The 16,567-nt window shown below is 37.6% G+C and overlaps 1 protein-coding gene across 6 annotated transcripts in view; it reads left to right on the top strand.

The window, feature by feature from the left end:
• Positions 1-16,567, top strand: part of PEX2 (peroxisomal biogenesis factor 2) — a 45,114-nt gene that overhangs the window by 16,950 nt on the left and 11,597 nt on the right. For 5 of the 6 annotated variants that reach the window (XM_017812412.1, XM_017812409.1, XM_017812410.1 and 2 more), the window contains one exon: positions 948-2,027. In XM_017812412.1, the coding sequence (XP_017667901.1) occupies positions 968-1,882 (915 nt within the window). In that variant the 5' untranslated portion in view covers positions 948-967 and the 3' untranslated portion in view covers positions 1,883-2,027. Of the gene's footprint in view, positions 1-947; positions 2,028-16,567 lie in introns of those variants that run through there. The other variant, XM_017812413.1, reaches the window with a different exon arrangement.

Genomic DNA, 16,567 nt, shown 5'->3' with positions numbered 1-16,567 from the left:
AGAGGAGGTGGCCTTGTGCTACTTTCAGCCCTATTTTGCCTGCTAATGAGGAAGGAGAAGTTTAAAGGGGTTTTCTGTAAACTAGGTCTCTGTGTCAAGTGTTTTAGTGAAATGCTTTTCTTGGTTGTATTTTACTCCTGTAAAACCTTTTGCCAAAATGTCTTATTTCTGTCACTAAATTAAAAGAAATTCTCTTAATGAAAACATAGTAGCGTTTTCTCCGGACGTGAACTCGAGGTAATAATGAACCAAAAGGCTTTTAAAAAGTCTTAAATAAATGTAGCTACTCTGGGCAGCTTGTGGCTTAAAATCCGGAGTGTAACAGGTGTTATCTGTATTTTGCTATTGCAGTTGGATGCATTTATTTTCTTAGTCACAGAATTCCAGATACAATAACATTTAAAGGAAGCAATTTTAAAAAAGTAAATCCTAAATTTGTTAGTATTTCTAAGATTATACTTTCAGGTGCAGCTACTGAAGTGTTCATGTTAGTATATTTTCTGTCCTCCCCACTATTCTTTTCTAGATTTTTAGTTAATGTGTTCCTTTTCCCAATTTTTCCATACAACACCATAATATTTTACAGTTCTTTCTGATCTGTTTTAATGTCCAGTTGAATATTAGAGTTATACCCTGCAATATTTTTTTAAATGTATACAGTGAAATACTAAATTGGTGGATTTTTCTAAATATCTAGATGTTGAACACTTCTCTGTAACCAAATCCAAATATTATTAATGAGAAATAGTAAAATATAATTTCTTTTGAGTTGAAATTTCTTACTGTTAATGCAAAGCTTCTTGAAAGGATTTGTAACATTAGTAACAAATAATAGCATTCTGAATATATTTATTTACTGCTGGTATATTACACTTTTGTTATCTTTAATAAAAAGAGAAATAAGAAATGCTCCATTACACTGAAATCTATTTGTGTTTTATTCCTAGAAAGTTTTTTCTGTGAAGAAATGGCCTCCAGCACTGGAAATGAAAAGGGCGTGAATCCTGTGCTCAGAATAAGTCAACTTGATGCTCTTGAACTAAACAAAGCCCTGGAACAACTCGTGTGGTCCCAGTTTACCAACTGTTTTCATGGATTTAAACCAGGGGTGTTGGCTCACTTTGAACCAGAAGTAAAAGCATTTTTATGTCTTATATTATGGAGATTTACTATCTATTCCAAGAATGCAACTGTGGGACAGAGTATTCTGAATATTCAATACAAGAATAACTTATCTCAGACAGAGAAATACCAGCCTCTGAGCAAACAACAAAAGTTGTGGTATCTTATTTTCACTGTTGGTGGAAGATGGTTGGAAGAAAGATGTTATGATTTATTTAGCAATCGTCAACAACAATCTTTCTCCAAAATTAAGAGCTATATTAGCTTTGGAGCTGGACTTCTAAAACTTTGTGGAGTTCTAAATTTTCTGATTTTTCTTCGGAAAGGAACATTTGCAACACTTACAGAACGCATTCTAGGAATTAGGTCAGTTTTTTGCAAGCCGCAAAGTGTTCGTCAGGTAGGATTTGAATACATGAATAGGGAGCTCTTATGGCATGGCTTTGCTGAATTTCTGATTTATCTACTGCCACTTATTAATGTACAGAAACTGAAACTTAAAATTTCTTCTTGGTGTTTGCCTATTGCAGGTCTTTCCAACAGTGAAAACACATTAGCAAGCCACTGCAGGGAATGTTCACTGTGTGGGGAATGGCCTACCATGCCTCATACCATAGGCTGTCCACATGTTTTTTGTTACTACTGTATTAAAAGTAACTACTTATTTGATATGTATTTTACATGTCCTAAATGTGGCTCAGAGGTACACACTCTTCAACCACTGAAGTATAAAATTGAAATGACAGAATTGCATGTCTGATATGCGGTTGATTTTGTTTTATACAATACATGAAATATATTGAAGAGATTAATGAAAGAATTCAGAGGCTATTGGAAACTTAAAGATGGTTTTGGAGACTCTATAATTTGTCGTAACATATATTTTTACTGCTCTTAGGTTTTTTATTGAGTAACAGTTCTGTGATGGCCCGTCTGCTTGACGGGTTTAGGGGAAGGTGGTTGGATTTACTCCAGGCGGTGCATGGGAGAAACAACAAAATTCTCAGGAGGTTCAATAACAACTTTTACTTGCAAACTGTAGAACATTCTGACTGAATAAGGCACTTGACAGACTTAAGGTTGATAATCTTTAATTCATCCAGACACAACAAGGCACTTTAATAAGGCATCTACTGGAACCTTTTGGTCTGGCTTACAATATATTTTGAGGAGAAGAAGGTAGGAGAAGAGAGAGGAAGGTAGGTTATCACCACCCTAGGATGCAGTGTAGTCTCAGCAGCTTTTAAATCCAGAAGCCCTGCTGTTGAGTCACGAGGTGCAGAAAGTATCCAACCTTAGCTTCGGATTTTGTCAGCAGTTTAAATTGAAGGAATTATAGAGGTGTGATGGAACCACTTTTGTCCTGCAGGTTTTAATGATGGCAAACCAAGAATGTTTATATAAAATGAATCATTTATTATTACAAATGATCAGACAAAGATCTTAACCAGAATTATTTACTATACAATATAAATGCTAAAACTACTAGTAGTATAGTATAAGATAGGACAGTGCTCTATATTGAAGCCATTCTTGAAGCAATTATATTAAGGGTAGCAAAAAGAAATAATTATAAAGTAGAGATTTAATGTAACTCAGCCATACCAATGCTTGTGGGGAGATTTCTTTCGCTCGACTTCGAGGAATATCCTTGGGGGGCATCCCCAGCCTGAGGGAGGAATCTCTGCACATACACTCAAGAAGAGTTATGTTAGAAGAACCTGACTCTATGAAAGGGGACTGGACTTTTATAGTATAAAAGTGATTGACTGCTAGTCGCAAATTTGCAGGCCAGCTACCAGCTTATCTGTCACATCCAACTTTAAAAAGCAGGATTTGTGTTTGGAATATGGTGAACCGAGCTGGTTTTAGCATAATTCAACACCAAAAACATTACCATGGCACCGCTGGTAACTCATCACAGATAGCTTGCATTGTTTGCATTCTCTGATCAGATTCTGGGCCTTATCAGGGTAGGCCCAACTGCCACATGCATGTGTCACCATCCTTTTATCTGTTCTGGTCTGCTGGGGCCCTTCCCCAGGTGAGTTGATGCTGATTTCAGAACTGAAGTCTCGTGGGTGTGTTTGCACAGACCCAGAGTTGTTCCTGGTGGGTCCATGGAGTTGACTGCCCCTGTTACCATGTGGATGGGTGGCTGACATCCTAAAGTCACTGCGCACCACAGTGTGAGAAGACTCAAGGGGGCAGGGGGAGCAGTGCACAGCCCAGTACTCAGAGCTCACCTTCTTCCTCCACTGCTTCCCACCTGGTTGTTTTGACCCAGTCAGCCATTCCTCTGGTGTCCTACAAGTGCCAGCTTGGCTCTGAAGCAAAGAAAACAAGTTTAACAGCTCTACTACTCTCTCTCAGACTACTTGATCCTAGCTTAGTACCCCTGTGTTGTCAAATCATTTGTTTTTAGATCTAGTTTATCAGCCTGCCTTTTCTTCACTGCATGCTATATACTTCCCTCAAAGACAGAGAGAACACACAGTAAGCTCTTAGCCATTTTGTGTATTTTCTCAAGCTTGTTGTAAAAGTTTGTGCCATTACTAACTTAGCTAGTAGATGGATTCAGTGGAACAGTCATTCTTTTCGTGCCTAAAGAATAATTTTAAATTTGTTTATTTATTATTCCCAGTGTGGTGTTTCACTAAAAAAAAGGAGAAGATGTAAGATGAATTGTCATTTCAGCAGATTTTGAGTTTTCATCATGTTCAACTACCATGACAGGATACAACACTAACTCAAAATTGTTTTCTTGTTAATAGACCATAAACTTTGTGATCCAACTGGTAGATAGGTAAATAGCCCATAGTTAACATGTGCCTACAGGAGATATAACCACCTCCGGTGCAAATACAGTGCACCTTTTACACCTTCATGAGTTGACTGAACTAGTTTCCTCAGGCAGCTGTGTCTCTGATCTTCAGTGACATATATATGACCTTCCACTTCCCTGCAAAGTTGAGGGATGAAGTCCATCATTCACTGGAATGTAGCAGCTGCCAAGGGTAACTTGCACTCTTCTGAGTCTGAGACACTGGAGAAAACTGTTTACTCACAAGATGCTGTCTGTGGGAATTGACACTCTTCTTTTTTTGATGTGATCAAGGTGGATGCCAAATCTCACTAACAGTTCACCTCCACACAGAAAAAAAGTTCAAACACAGTTATGTGCATGTTAATGCATTAAAATAGGTAGCTTTCCTGCTCTTTGCTTTCACTATTTGGTTTCTTATTTGGCTTTGCAATGGTGTTACTGTTCTAACACTTTATTCTTTTATTCTTCAACCTGGTTTTATAAGATTATTTTTTGTAGTTCTTTTTTAACAGGAAGTCTTACCCAGAAGAGTCTCATTAACACAAAAATACATTTCATCCTCTTTTGACTCTTACATTTTCAAAAACTTATACAGATGATTTGAGTAAATAACTTTATGGTGGCTGTGTTCTTGATTGGCTATCATCAATAGTCAGTCCCAAAAATACTGTGGTAACGACTGATCCAATATCTTTGATCTACTTTTATGAAATGATTTATTACATTCTACATTCTACATTTTGATTAAAACAACCCACCAGCCTATTTGTTTGAAGATCTTAAATTCTAGGTTTTGATCTTTAGAGTGACACACTTCGCTTTCATCTGATGCAATTAAATATAGTTTGCGAGTTTGTAACTATCTTTGGGCATCCCAAAACTTCATTAATTCTGCTAACTGTTCTGTGAGTCAACAGAGACTTCAGAGCAATTGCTTCCACATACTGTGTCGCAATGTTATTAGCCGTCAAATGTGTATATTAGCAGCCTGCCATATTTCTGTTATTTGCTGTTGCAGTTGGAAACAGCAGGAGCAAATCTGTCTTCAGTAGAAGAATCAAAACTGGCTAGACAGTTGGAGAGTATCCTGGATTCACTTCCTGATCCTGAAGACATTTTGTGTGAATTGTCCCTCCACATCACTTAATACCTTTTCCCAAAGAAATGTATTAGCAACCATGACTTCGAGGTGGTCTAGGGTCTCCAGAAAGTATCATCCGCATTTCTGCTACCTCTGTCTTTAATAATCCTTAATTAAGATCTTTTTGCATCCAAAATCCAGTGTTTGTAGCTTAGAATCATAGTTTACTTTGTTTGGTGTGAACTCTCTTTATTCTGAAATTGAAGTCACAGTGCTCCTTTGTCAAAGGAGCATGGATTCTCTATAGTGGCCTCTATTAGGTGTCATGTCCTTCTTAGACAGGAGTTAGCTTCTTTCCTATTTAGAAATATTTAATTTTTCAGAATATTTAAAGAATGTTATCTTCCTTTTTCATTTCACCTTTCTCTGTCCTGCTGTTTGATTTTCCTAATCTGTATGAATTTCTTGAGGTTTGTTTTGTCTCTTGCAACTTCATGCAGGTACACTGTCAGTACAAAACCTGTTTCCAGCAGTTCAGTACCTCTGTTGTACAGCTAGTTTTTGCCAGCTGTGCTATATTGCATTTGACCTCACTGTTTTTCTTCTGGAAGTGAACTTTTGATACTTAACTTCTGATGACTTATTATACCAGAGCATTGGCCTGCTAATGTAGCACCTCCTCATCACTGTGTTGGCTTTGTAGCCCATAGAATTGACCAGGTTTGTAAAGTCTGTTTCTTGTGTCATAACCAAACAGTTTGTGTTACCATAAGATCCTAGATCTTAAGGTGGGGGTTTAGTTCTTTTATTTTCCCATGCAGGTAAGCAGATACCAGACATCTCACAGTAGTAGAAGGTTTGGGAAGAGAGTGGTTCTTTTAGTCAGATAAAGAATTATTTAAATTTTTTTAATCTACCATATGGTGAAACCTTTGCTCAGTTTAGTCACAGCTGAGATTGACGAGACCAAGGTTCCAACTTAGATATTGAAAAACTACTTGCAGCAAGTTAGCTTTTTAGGACTTCAATATTCAGTATCTTCCTTATAGCACTTGAAAATTAAATATATACCTTTTTTTATATTGTAATTCTCTTTTGTTGTGTCTCGTGATATATAAGCTGCAGAAAAGGCTTACTTGAAGATATTACAGGAAAAAATCAGATAATTTGTGGACTAATCAAGGGATAATTAGTTTTATATACTACTATATCTGGCAATGCTTCCTGCAGTAGAGGGAATAAAATTTATTTTGGAATGTTAATCTCTAAACAAAAGGGTTTTAGTGTTCAGCTACCATGAGAATGTACTTCTGAGTAGTCATTGGTGAAAAGGATAAATGCCTAGAATTTAAGGAAGCTAAAGGACCAGAACTTTTATTCAGTCTTGGATAGGAGTTACAGCCTTGTATTACCAGTTTTCTTTGTGCTCTGTTGTCCATCTTTGTGTGCTGCTTGAATATTTTAATTGTATCAAAAATCAGAAAATGAAGTGGTAACTGAAACAGATCGATTATATTATAAATATACTTGAAAACTTTTCACATCTTCATTTGAATGAGAATTACCAGTTGCCACAGTGTGACTCAGGACACATTCAGCTGAAAGGAGTCAGAGAATGCTGATTCCTTGCTTCCACAAGCTACCACCATTCCTTCTACTCTATACGCTTTAAGAGAGGTTTTATTTAAGTAATGTTATACAAGACTTAAAAGCAGTATTTTCTGTAAAAATATTCTGTAAAAAAAATGAGAACGATAGTATCTGATTTCTGCATTACCTGGAAATATTTCATTTTTCCATAAATGATGGACAAAGATGATCTCAATGAAGAGAAGATGTGAAGAAACATAAGAGATATATATTTCCCAAAAATCTAATGAATGTCCTTATTTGAAAATACTACTGTAATTGTTATCTGGGATGTATCATTCATATGAAATCCAAGTTGACAAATAAATTATACTTTTTTAACAGGAGGTTCTGAAGTTTGCCTTTTTCTTTTGAAGGGTAGTTATGCTTACTCAATGGGTGATTTCATACTTTGGTATTTATGAGACTAAAATGCAAAGTGAGAAACTAGTTTAGAGTTCACTTTAAAATTTTATTCAGTTTAAGATTCCAAAGCTTTTTAATATTTTTTCTTGTGAGCAGACTAGTCATAGAACAAATTATCAACCATTACACTTTACTGTGTGTTTGCTAGGAAGCTGTCTTGGCTTGTTCTAAGAAGAAAATATTGTGACATGACTGGACACAGGATAAGGTCACATGCTTACTGCCACAATAGTAAAGTTGATGGTCATTTACTTTTAATAACAAAAGTATGGTAGCCTGGAATACTGCAACTCACAGTGAATACAACCAAAACCACGGAGCAGTTTCAAAATGGTGTTTCCACCCGTTATGCATTTCCAGGAAAAACTCTTAGTAGAATTGGTTGAGTAGATTCTAGCTGCCTGCCTTCCACCTCCCAGGAGAACTTTCCATGCTGACAACATCAAAACAGCCACCTAAATTGTTACTGCAGTCTTAAGTTTCCACCATTCCAGGGGAGTCCTTCCAAGGCCAGAGCTGGCACAAGCCTGGCAAGGTGACCAAATAGATGTCACTTAGAGAAAAGACAGTTGTGGGCAGGATCCCTCTCAGGCTGGGAAACTGAGACCAGATGACTCAGAAACGTGCACAGGCATAATTGTAGAGCATCTGCTGAGGCCAGCTTGTCATCTTTTCTGTTCTCTGGAGCACACCTGGAGTTTTGGACCTCTGTTCAAACTGTCTGCATTTTGTATGCAGTGAACAGACCTATTTTAGATAGGAGGTGTGGCCAGTCGTGCAACAGCAAGTAAAGGTAGTTCTGTATCTTGAAGGCAGTTTTTAATAAGTACAATGTCCTTAGCTGAATCCTGAGAACAGCTACTTCTTAGAGAACAAACTGGTGGAAAGTATGGTAAAGTTGGCCAGTGTGCTACAATTCATCTCGAATCTATGTCGGGGACATATTTCAAGGATATTTCAGGGAACAAAAGGTTGTCAGTCTGGTGCATGCTCTGCATTAGGCTATGTTGGAAGAGCTGTAATGGGGAACTAATGAGAGCATGTTGCAGTAGGTCAGGAGAGTGGGATAGGCTGACTCTTTTGCCATTTTCTGTGTCCACTGCAACCTTCTGTCTAACCTCTGACTGCAGACCTGCTAAGTGTTATTAAGCTGACCAAAGTGTCCTGTCATTCCCCTAGCTTTTAGTCACTTGCCAATAGCTGCTGTGCCATCTTGGTTAAAGATATTACCTAAATAGTCTTTTCTGTGCCAAGGAAATAACCCAAGACAGCATCTCCAAATTGTTTGTACAATTGGGAAGGATACCTCTGGTGCAATAACTGTGTCAAGGATATTCCTTGGAGATACATGGTCTTAATGGAAGAAATGAGTCACAGCTTATAGGTTCAGTAGAAGTCTTGAGGCAAATACACCTGATTCCCTAACAAGGCTGCTAGCCTGCCACGTGTAGTTAGTTCTCTTGTTTGTGGCCTGAAGACAGGAGGCAGAAAGGATCAGGGTTTTCTGCCTAGGGGCAGGGTAGTCCCTGGGCCACTAGGAGAGTGCCTACTGCAGCAGGCAAAGACAGTAGGTTGTGTTTGTGGCAGTATTGTCTCTTACATGGGAGGCTAATTAAGCTCTTAATATGCTTTTGCACTGATGAAGATTTCAGTCATCTTCAAGTTGGTAAGTTCCTCATATGAGGGACTGCTGTAGCCAGTTATAATATCCACAAATCAGTGTCCTGTAATAAAATAAAAGTTTTTGTGATGTGAATACAATATTTATTGATAACTCCTAACTCCAGCCTCTGTTGATGCATGCTCCTACCTAAGATTGTGGATCCTATGGATTGCCCCCATCTAATAAAGTCACATGATTCAAAGAGCAGATAATTGCCATCGCTTCAGGTTGGCTTCCACAACAGGCTCTGACCATCTCTGTGATTGCTACACTACCAGTAATAATGACCAATCCCTGATCCATATTAACCCAAAAGATCAGTATTGGGCAAAACTGGAGGCAGTGAGGGGTGCTGGACACAGGAATCAGAGCTCTAGAGGAATGTGGCTCCAGGGTAAACAGCATGGGGATTTCAAAGAGGGCCTGTTCCATGCAAAAACTATGTACTCACTGCTGTTCATTCCATACACAGAGGGCAGAATGGTCCCAGTGTGGTGAATGGTATTTCTGCTCCAAAAGCAACACTTGAATGGCCAGAGCATGCTGCAAATGCAAGCATGAGGTGGGCAATTAGCCAAGTGGCACAGCTCCTATTAGACACATTGAGGAAAATAGGGTAACAATTCAGTTGTACTTGGTTGGTTGTCTCCAGGTGTAAGCAAACCTGGCTGTTGCAGAAGGTGTAGATGGACCTGCAGCGTGCCTTCTCAGTTCCATCCTTTTCACAATCCCTGTGACCGATAGCAGCAACAACAGGCACCATGCAACAATTTGAAAGGTGATAGATGAGTGGCAAGGTACAAAGCAGTGCAGGTTGCTCATTGCATCATTGCTTAGTGCCACAAAAACTCATCTTCATAAAAATATACTAAATTGATCCAAGAAAAAATGGTACATTACCCATACTTGCAGAACCAGTATAGATGTCAGGACGAGATTAGAAGTATGAAGAAAATGGCATTTGAAGTTTTTCACATACACAGCAAAACAGCTTTTGCTAAAGAAATGCAAAATGCATTACTCATTAAAAATAGATATCTGCACATTTCCAGTCACCTACAGCTATTCCTGGAAATATATGACAGGGTCCAAAAAGAAATGACATTCAAGCAGTGAATGAAATGTCTCAAGATTCTTAAAGTAATTACAAGATTATAGCAGTCAGACCCAACTTTTTGAATGTAAAATTAAAACAATTATTTTGGTTAAATTCTCAAAATTAGCTCCACTAATTCGTTTGTGGGCATACAACTCCCTTTAAGATACATATGATTGTGAAAAGTTATTATTCACATTGAAATGGTCAGTTCTTACCCCTGAGCTATCAGTTTACCTCATGCTTAAAAGATTTTGTTAGAGAGGGGACATGCAAGGAAAAGCATGCAATTGATTTTCCATGATTACAGAGAGACATTGCCTCCTTTTTGAGGAATTGCTCATGAGCATAATTTTTTAGATCTACTTTTTGAAGCAGATTTTTTGGTAAAAGTATTCATTTTATTTTAAGATGTGTTAACAAAGGTAGCAGTGTTAATATTGTCCCTGCTTTGGTTTTTTTTCTTGTAAGACCTTACGAAACGGATGGAATTTTTAATTCTGTTATAGATGTAAAAGCCCCTTTTTAACATTTTGTAAGTAGATGATATTCTGTTAGTGACTGCCTTTTCAGTAATGTGGTGGTCTAAATTCTGAATTCTATTATTTTACATCTACAGCAACTGAAAGTATATTTTTTATAAACAGCAAACTTCACCTCATAAAAATTCATTACATAAGGGCATAAACAAGTACTTTTCCTTCCAGTCATTGGCAGTAAGTGATTCATCAGTTTTCCACAGAAAACCAATTTCATTGCAGATGTTCTGCAGACTCCCTGAATTGTAGAATCGTATCATCCAATCCCAGCACAAGGAAGGTAGGAATTTTTTTAAAAAGGGGGGGGGGGAAAGACTGTGCTTAGTCTTTTTAATAGGATTGAATATCATTTGCTGTCTCATCAGTTTTGTGAAATAACCATAAAGTAATCAGCTTGCCATTCTTTCCTTTCCTCTACAGGCTATCAACTTACTCACAATGCTGATTTCATAGCAAGTACATGTAAGTGAGTAACTTGAAGGAGAGAAAAATCTTCCTTTGAGGTTAAACGAAATGTAACTAGGTTACATAGTTGTCTTTTCTTCATTCTTTCTTTTCTTTCTTCCCTCCTTCATTCCTTTCTTTCTTGCTTGCTTAATACTTCAAAATATAGAAATTTCCCATAGTAATCAGCCACTAATTTTCTTTGTCTAACAGGCTTGCCTTTTTTTTCCTTTGTAAAAATTTTTTAATTAAAGTTTACTTTTAAAAGAATTAGTAATTAACTATTAATTTAATTCTGGTTTTTCACAATGAGCACAAAATAAAGGATGGACCTAAAACCTACTCTTTGCAAGTGTATGCAATTTTGTTTCATTCTATTCTGTATAGCGTATAGAGTCCACCTTAATACATTTCCATTGCATTAAGTTATGTAGATACAGAATTCAATTCTGATAGCTGAAGGAGGGAAAGGAGACAAAGGAATATATTGAGGTGAAGGTGAAAAGGGATGGAGGAAGTCTGAAGCAGAGAAACCAAAACACTAGCTGACAAGCAGCAGGAATCAGAAAGAAAATTTATTTTCCAATTGGAAGAATTAATTTCATCAATAACTCCAAGATGGGGTTGAATTTAGCCCTTAGAGAAGAACCTGATAGTAGCAAAATACACAGATTAAGTCAACAAGTAAATGTTGTTTTATACTGCTTTAAGTCTTGCTGTAAGTCTCCTGTTTCCCATTTTGTTTTCCATTGCTACTATTCTTAGCATAGAGAGAACATTTCTCCAAGTGTCTGTGAATCAGTGAACTAAAACCAGAGCAAGATCTGGTCTTAGAATCATAGAATCAAAGAATCACTTAGTTTGAACAAGACCTCTAGAATCATCAAATCCAACCATTGCTCTAGCACTCCCAAGTCCACTGTCAAACCATGTCCCTAAGTACCACATCTGCATGTCTTTTAGACATCTCCAGAGATGACTCAACCACTTCCCTGGGCAGCCCCTTCCAATGCTTGACAATCCTTTCTATGAAGAAAGTTTTCCTAATACCTAATCTAAACCTCCCCTTGTGCAACTCGAGGCCATTTCCTCTCATCCTATCACTTGTTGCTTGAGAGAAGAAACCGACTCCCACTTCGCTACAGCTTCTTTTCAGGTAGTTGTAGAGAGCAAAAACGTCACCCCTGAGCTTTCTATTCTTCAGGCTAAACAACCCCAACTCCCTCAGCCACTCCTCATAACACTTGTGCCTCAGACCCTTCACCAGCTTCATTACCTTTCTCTGGACATGCTCCAGTGTGTTTCTTGTAGTGAGGGGCCTAAAACTGAACACAGGATTCAAGGTGCAGCCTCACCAATGCCAAGTACTCAGGGATGATCATTGCCCTAATCCTTCTGGTCACACTATTTCTGATATAGTCTAGAATGCCACTGGCCTTCTTGGCCAGCCAGGCACGCTGCTGGCTCATATTCAGCCAGCCGTCTCTGGTCACCAGGGAGAAAAGATCAGTGCCTGCCCCTTCACTTCCCTTGGAAGCTGTAGACTGGTATGAGATCTCCCCTCAGTGTCCTCTTCTCCAGGCTGAAAAAGCAAAGTGACCTCAACCAGTCCCCATATGGATTCCCCTCAAGGACCTTCACCATCTTTGTTGCCCTCCTTTGGACACTCTCTAATAGCTTAATATCTTTCTTATGTTATGGCACCCAAAACTGCACACATGACTTGAGGTGAGGCCACACCAGTACAAGGTAGGACCAGGTTAAGCAGGACCTACCTTTCACAAACCCACACTGGTTGAGCCTGATCCCCTGGTTGTCCTGCAGATGCCACGTGATGGCATTCAAGATGATCAACTCCATGATCTTCCCTGGCATCGAGGTCAGGCTGACAGACCTGTCGTTCCCCAAATGCTCTTTCCGTCCTTTCTTATAAATGGGTGTCACATTTGCCAACCTACAGTCAACTGAACCCTCCCCAGTTAGCCAGGACTGCTGGTAAATGATTGAAAATGTCTTGGTTTGCACTTTCTCAATGCCCTATCTTGTATCTGTATCCACAAAAATAGTATGTAATTTGATGCTGAAAATGAATGGTGAAAGGCCTAAAGGAGAAAGCTTTGTTCAAAGTTTGAGAAAACAGCAAAATCCAACTGACTATTGTTGACCTGATCAGATTCAGGATTTCAAGAAATTTAACAGCTATGCTATGTCTACACCAGAAAATGAAACCTGTCAGGACCTTAGTTTTTTGTTACTCTGGACAGTCTACATGGCACAGTCCCCATCTGTGTTCGTAAACTCACTACTCATCATAAGAAAATGACTTTGAATGCTTGAGCTCAGCTGAGTGTATTTATATGTATATCTATAAACAACCACAGAGACCTAATTTCTAAGTAATTTCAAATATATTTCACACAGTGAGTGTTTCCCATGTATTGCAACTACGCTTACAGATTGTGTATTGTAACTGAGCTCAGTAGTAGATAAAAACAGAGAATGCATGCTCCCTTCTAATACCAGCCTCCACACAAAAAGGACATCAGTCAGATTAGGGGGTCATGAAAGCAGCATCGGCTTCAACTTTGACATCACTGGTGCTGCAGAAGGATCTGTGAGTGCCCCCAGCATGCTCTCTGCTTCTTTATTGCTTCTCCAGTTCATTTCTTTCCAGGGTAGAATCCCCACATGGTTTTCCTCCTGTTACTGGTAGAATTAAGCAAAGGAGGTCAAACTGCTGGTGTCCATGTTTCCAATGTAGAATCCATGATCTGGTAAGAACAGTGCTACAGAAATCATCCCTTCATTCCTGTTCAAGTTCTTGCTGTGTAAGGACAATGGGGCAAAGCCTAGACTGGTTGAAGCATAACTATCTCCTAGGCTCTTTCCAAACTTATTTTCTGGCTCCAAACCACATAGGACCAGGATGCTGACTGTGTGTCAACAAAGAAAAACTGATTTTGACATACCTACTAGAGGACAGTGCACTCAAAATACCCATTTGTCCTTTGCAGATTATAAAAGCAAAAACTTGAGCCCATCCTAAAGCCCTGAGCATATGCAGGGCTTTCCTTCAGAAATCTACAAAATTTATCCTGTATGTCTGTATTTAATTGTGTTGTAAACAACATGGATGACTAGCAAATCTAAATTCAGGAACAGGATCAGATACTTAATTTCACAACTGGTACACATGTTGTCATTAGTCATGCTTTCCTTGTGTATCCATGAAGATGGAGCTATGGAGTAAGTGCCAACCAGCACAAACAGAACTGTTCAATCCTAAATTCAAGTGTGGTGAAAAATGACAAATTGCACCCTGATACCAAGAAAAAATTGATTTCTTCATATGTAAGATTATACATACATAAATATATAGAGATAGATATATGGTGGTTTATTAAGATTTACTGTTGTAGAATTACGAACTTTTGTGTTCTTTTGAAGGCAGTGCAGCTGTTCCCCAGGGTGCCAGAGATTGTAAGATCAGACACCTAAGGAGAAGAATTTACACAGTTTTGTAAGAATGACCTGTGACAAAACATAAAAATATGTTCCAGGAGAAAAAAAGCTATAGACATATGGACAGAAATAAAAAGATGAGGAAGTAATTTCAGAGAAAAGCTTAAGGAGGACTTGAAAAAGGAGAAGGTACTTGGCAACTGGGGACAAGAAAATTTACCTCATGCAGCCACTTGGATTGAGGAGAGCAGCATGTAAAATGAAAAAAAGCTGATTCTTACTGAGGTATTGAAAAAACCTATTGAATTAAGTTTTTCCTTTAAAATGCCTTGCTGGAGTTTTCTGTGTGAAAAACAATCAGCCTGCTAACTGCAGGCTCCAAGTGAATATATGGGAAAAGATTTTTCTTTCTGTGATATAGGTTACACTGACATGTAGAATGGAAGTTTAATACTGCACTTTATCATTAGTCCAATGAAATTACAGATATCAGCTCCTTTAGCAAATTAAAGTTATACCACATGGAGAAAAGGATTAAACCACATATAGAATTAAGGTTATCTTCATTCTTTTCTGTCCTTCAACCATTGAAATGAAAAGGGTCGGTTCGAGAAAGTTGCTAGGAGACCATAATCACAAGTGTCAGAATAATACATTTTTATTTAAAATAGGAAATGTTGATTAATGAACATACTTAACAGATAATGAGTAAAGGTATTGAAAGCATCTATGTTCAATCAAATTTCAGGTGAAACATTTAATTTATATATTGAAAAGCCAATGAGAATTGAAAGTCTTCAAGGTAAAGCCAACCAACTCATGCAGTTAAAGCTGAAGGACACAACAGTTTATGAGTACTTGATTAGAAGCCCCTGGATACTAAGAAGCAAGAGCAAATGTTTCCAGTATGCAAGTCCACTAAGACTAAAAACAAAGAACAAAAAAAGAAATTATTTAGCTATTAGTCTCATATAGACATCTTGTTGAAACTAAGGTAAGAGGAGCCATCTGCTTCAGAAGCAATGGATTGGTATAAAGATAAGATACAGGAAAAGATGGAAAAGATGTTATATTAAAATTAAAGAAAACTAAACAATAAATAAATTGATGGTAAAGAAACTTCAGCCTAAATTAAAAGATCGCTATTAAAACCTGACCAAAAGGGTCCTAAGATTTTTTATACCAAATCCTCCAACAGTGTTTGATTTAATTTGTGTCATGAGAATTTAAACAGGTATTACTCCCTGAAAACACTAGCATGGTATTTTGCATGCAAGATTTATGATCCTTATGTTCTTGGAACCAGGAGTCTGTGTTACATAACTAGGAATCTGAAAGTATGAGACATTGGCTCTCCTCTCTCACATTTGGATGTAAGTGGTAATGCATAATAAACGGCTCACTGTGATGACACCTCAGCTTCATGCACATAGCATGGGTTGTGTCCTTATTGATTCATGTCATTGTCAAGGAAACCAGTCAACAAGACTGTCCATCCAAACCAAGTAAACTAATTTGAATGCTATGAAGAAATTGTTTCCTATATGCCGATAGACACCTGCAGAAATGAGATACTGGTCCAGCATCTGGCTGCTGATCACTCATCCTACTAATAACAACAAAATCTTACTGTGGATACAAATCTTGCTAAATCTTCTAGGGAAAAAATAAATCTGTACTAATAGAACAGGAATCAAAAAAAATGCTCTTGAAATAATGGTAGTTTGAAATAAACTTACCATTCCATTATTAATGTGGAGCAATCATAGAAGCATAATATATTTCTGTTTGTTTTACTTGATAAGTAATAAATCCAGACATTTCTTTTTACCAAGCCATCACTTAACTAATTCTGACTTAAATATTTCTAATAACGTATTATATGCATAAGTTTAGTTCTAAGTACAGCACATATTATTTCTAATGAGGAAGGGTAGCTGCATGCAATGAGATAACAGTCATACCTAAAGCAATTACAATTCAGGAAAAATAAATTTTTGATGATGTTAGCTGAAATGACAGCTACTTATACAGAGAAAGCATAACCTGAAAAAGTGCTTCACTTAAAAGAAAAATAGATTAATGTTATTTAAACAGTTGGCTCAAATTTGAAAAATCTTATCAGAAGCACAGTGTACAACTGATAGTGTCTCTGCTATCCAGTAGAATTATAAAATTAGGGGAAAAAGTTTTACTGATTTGTAAGGGAGAACAAATGCACCTTTTGTGTACAAAAAAAAAAAAGATATAGCACTAATATGGAAATGGTTTGTACTTC

Source organism: Lepidothrix coronata, unplaced genomic scaffold, assembly GCF_001604755.1.
Source record: "Lepidothrix coronata isolate B3197 unplaced genomic scaffold, Lepidothrix_coronata-1.0 Scaffold36, whole genome shotgun sequence".
Classification (NCBI taxonomy): Eukaryota; Metazoa; Chordata; class Aves; order Passeriformes; family Pipridae; genus Lepidothrix; species Lepidothrix coronata.
The sequence above is the reverse complement of the archived record's forward strand: the minus strand, read 5'-3'. Positions and strand labels throughout refer to the sequence as shown.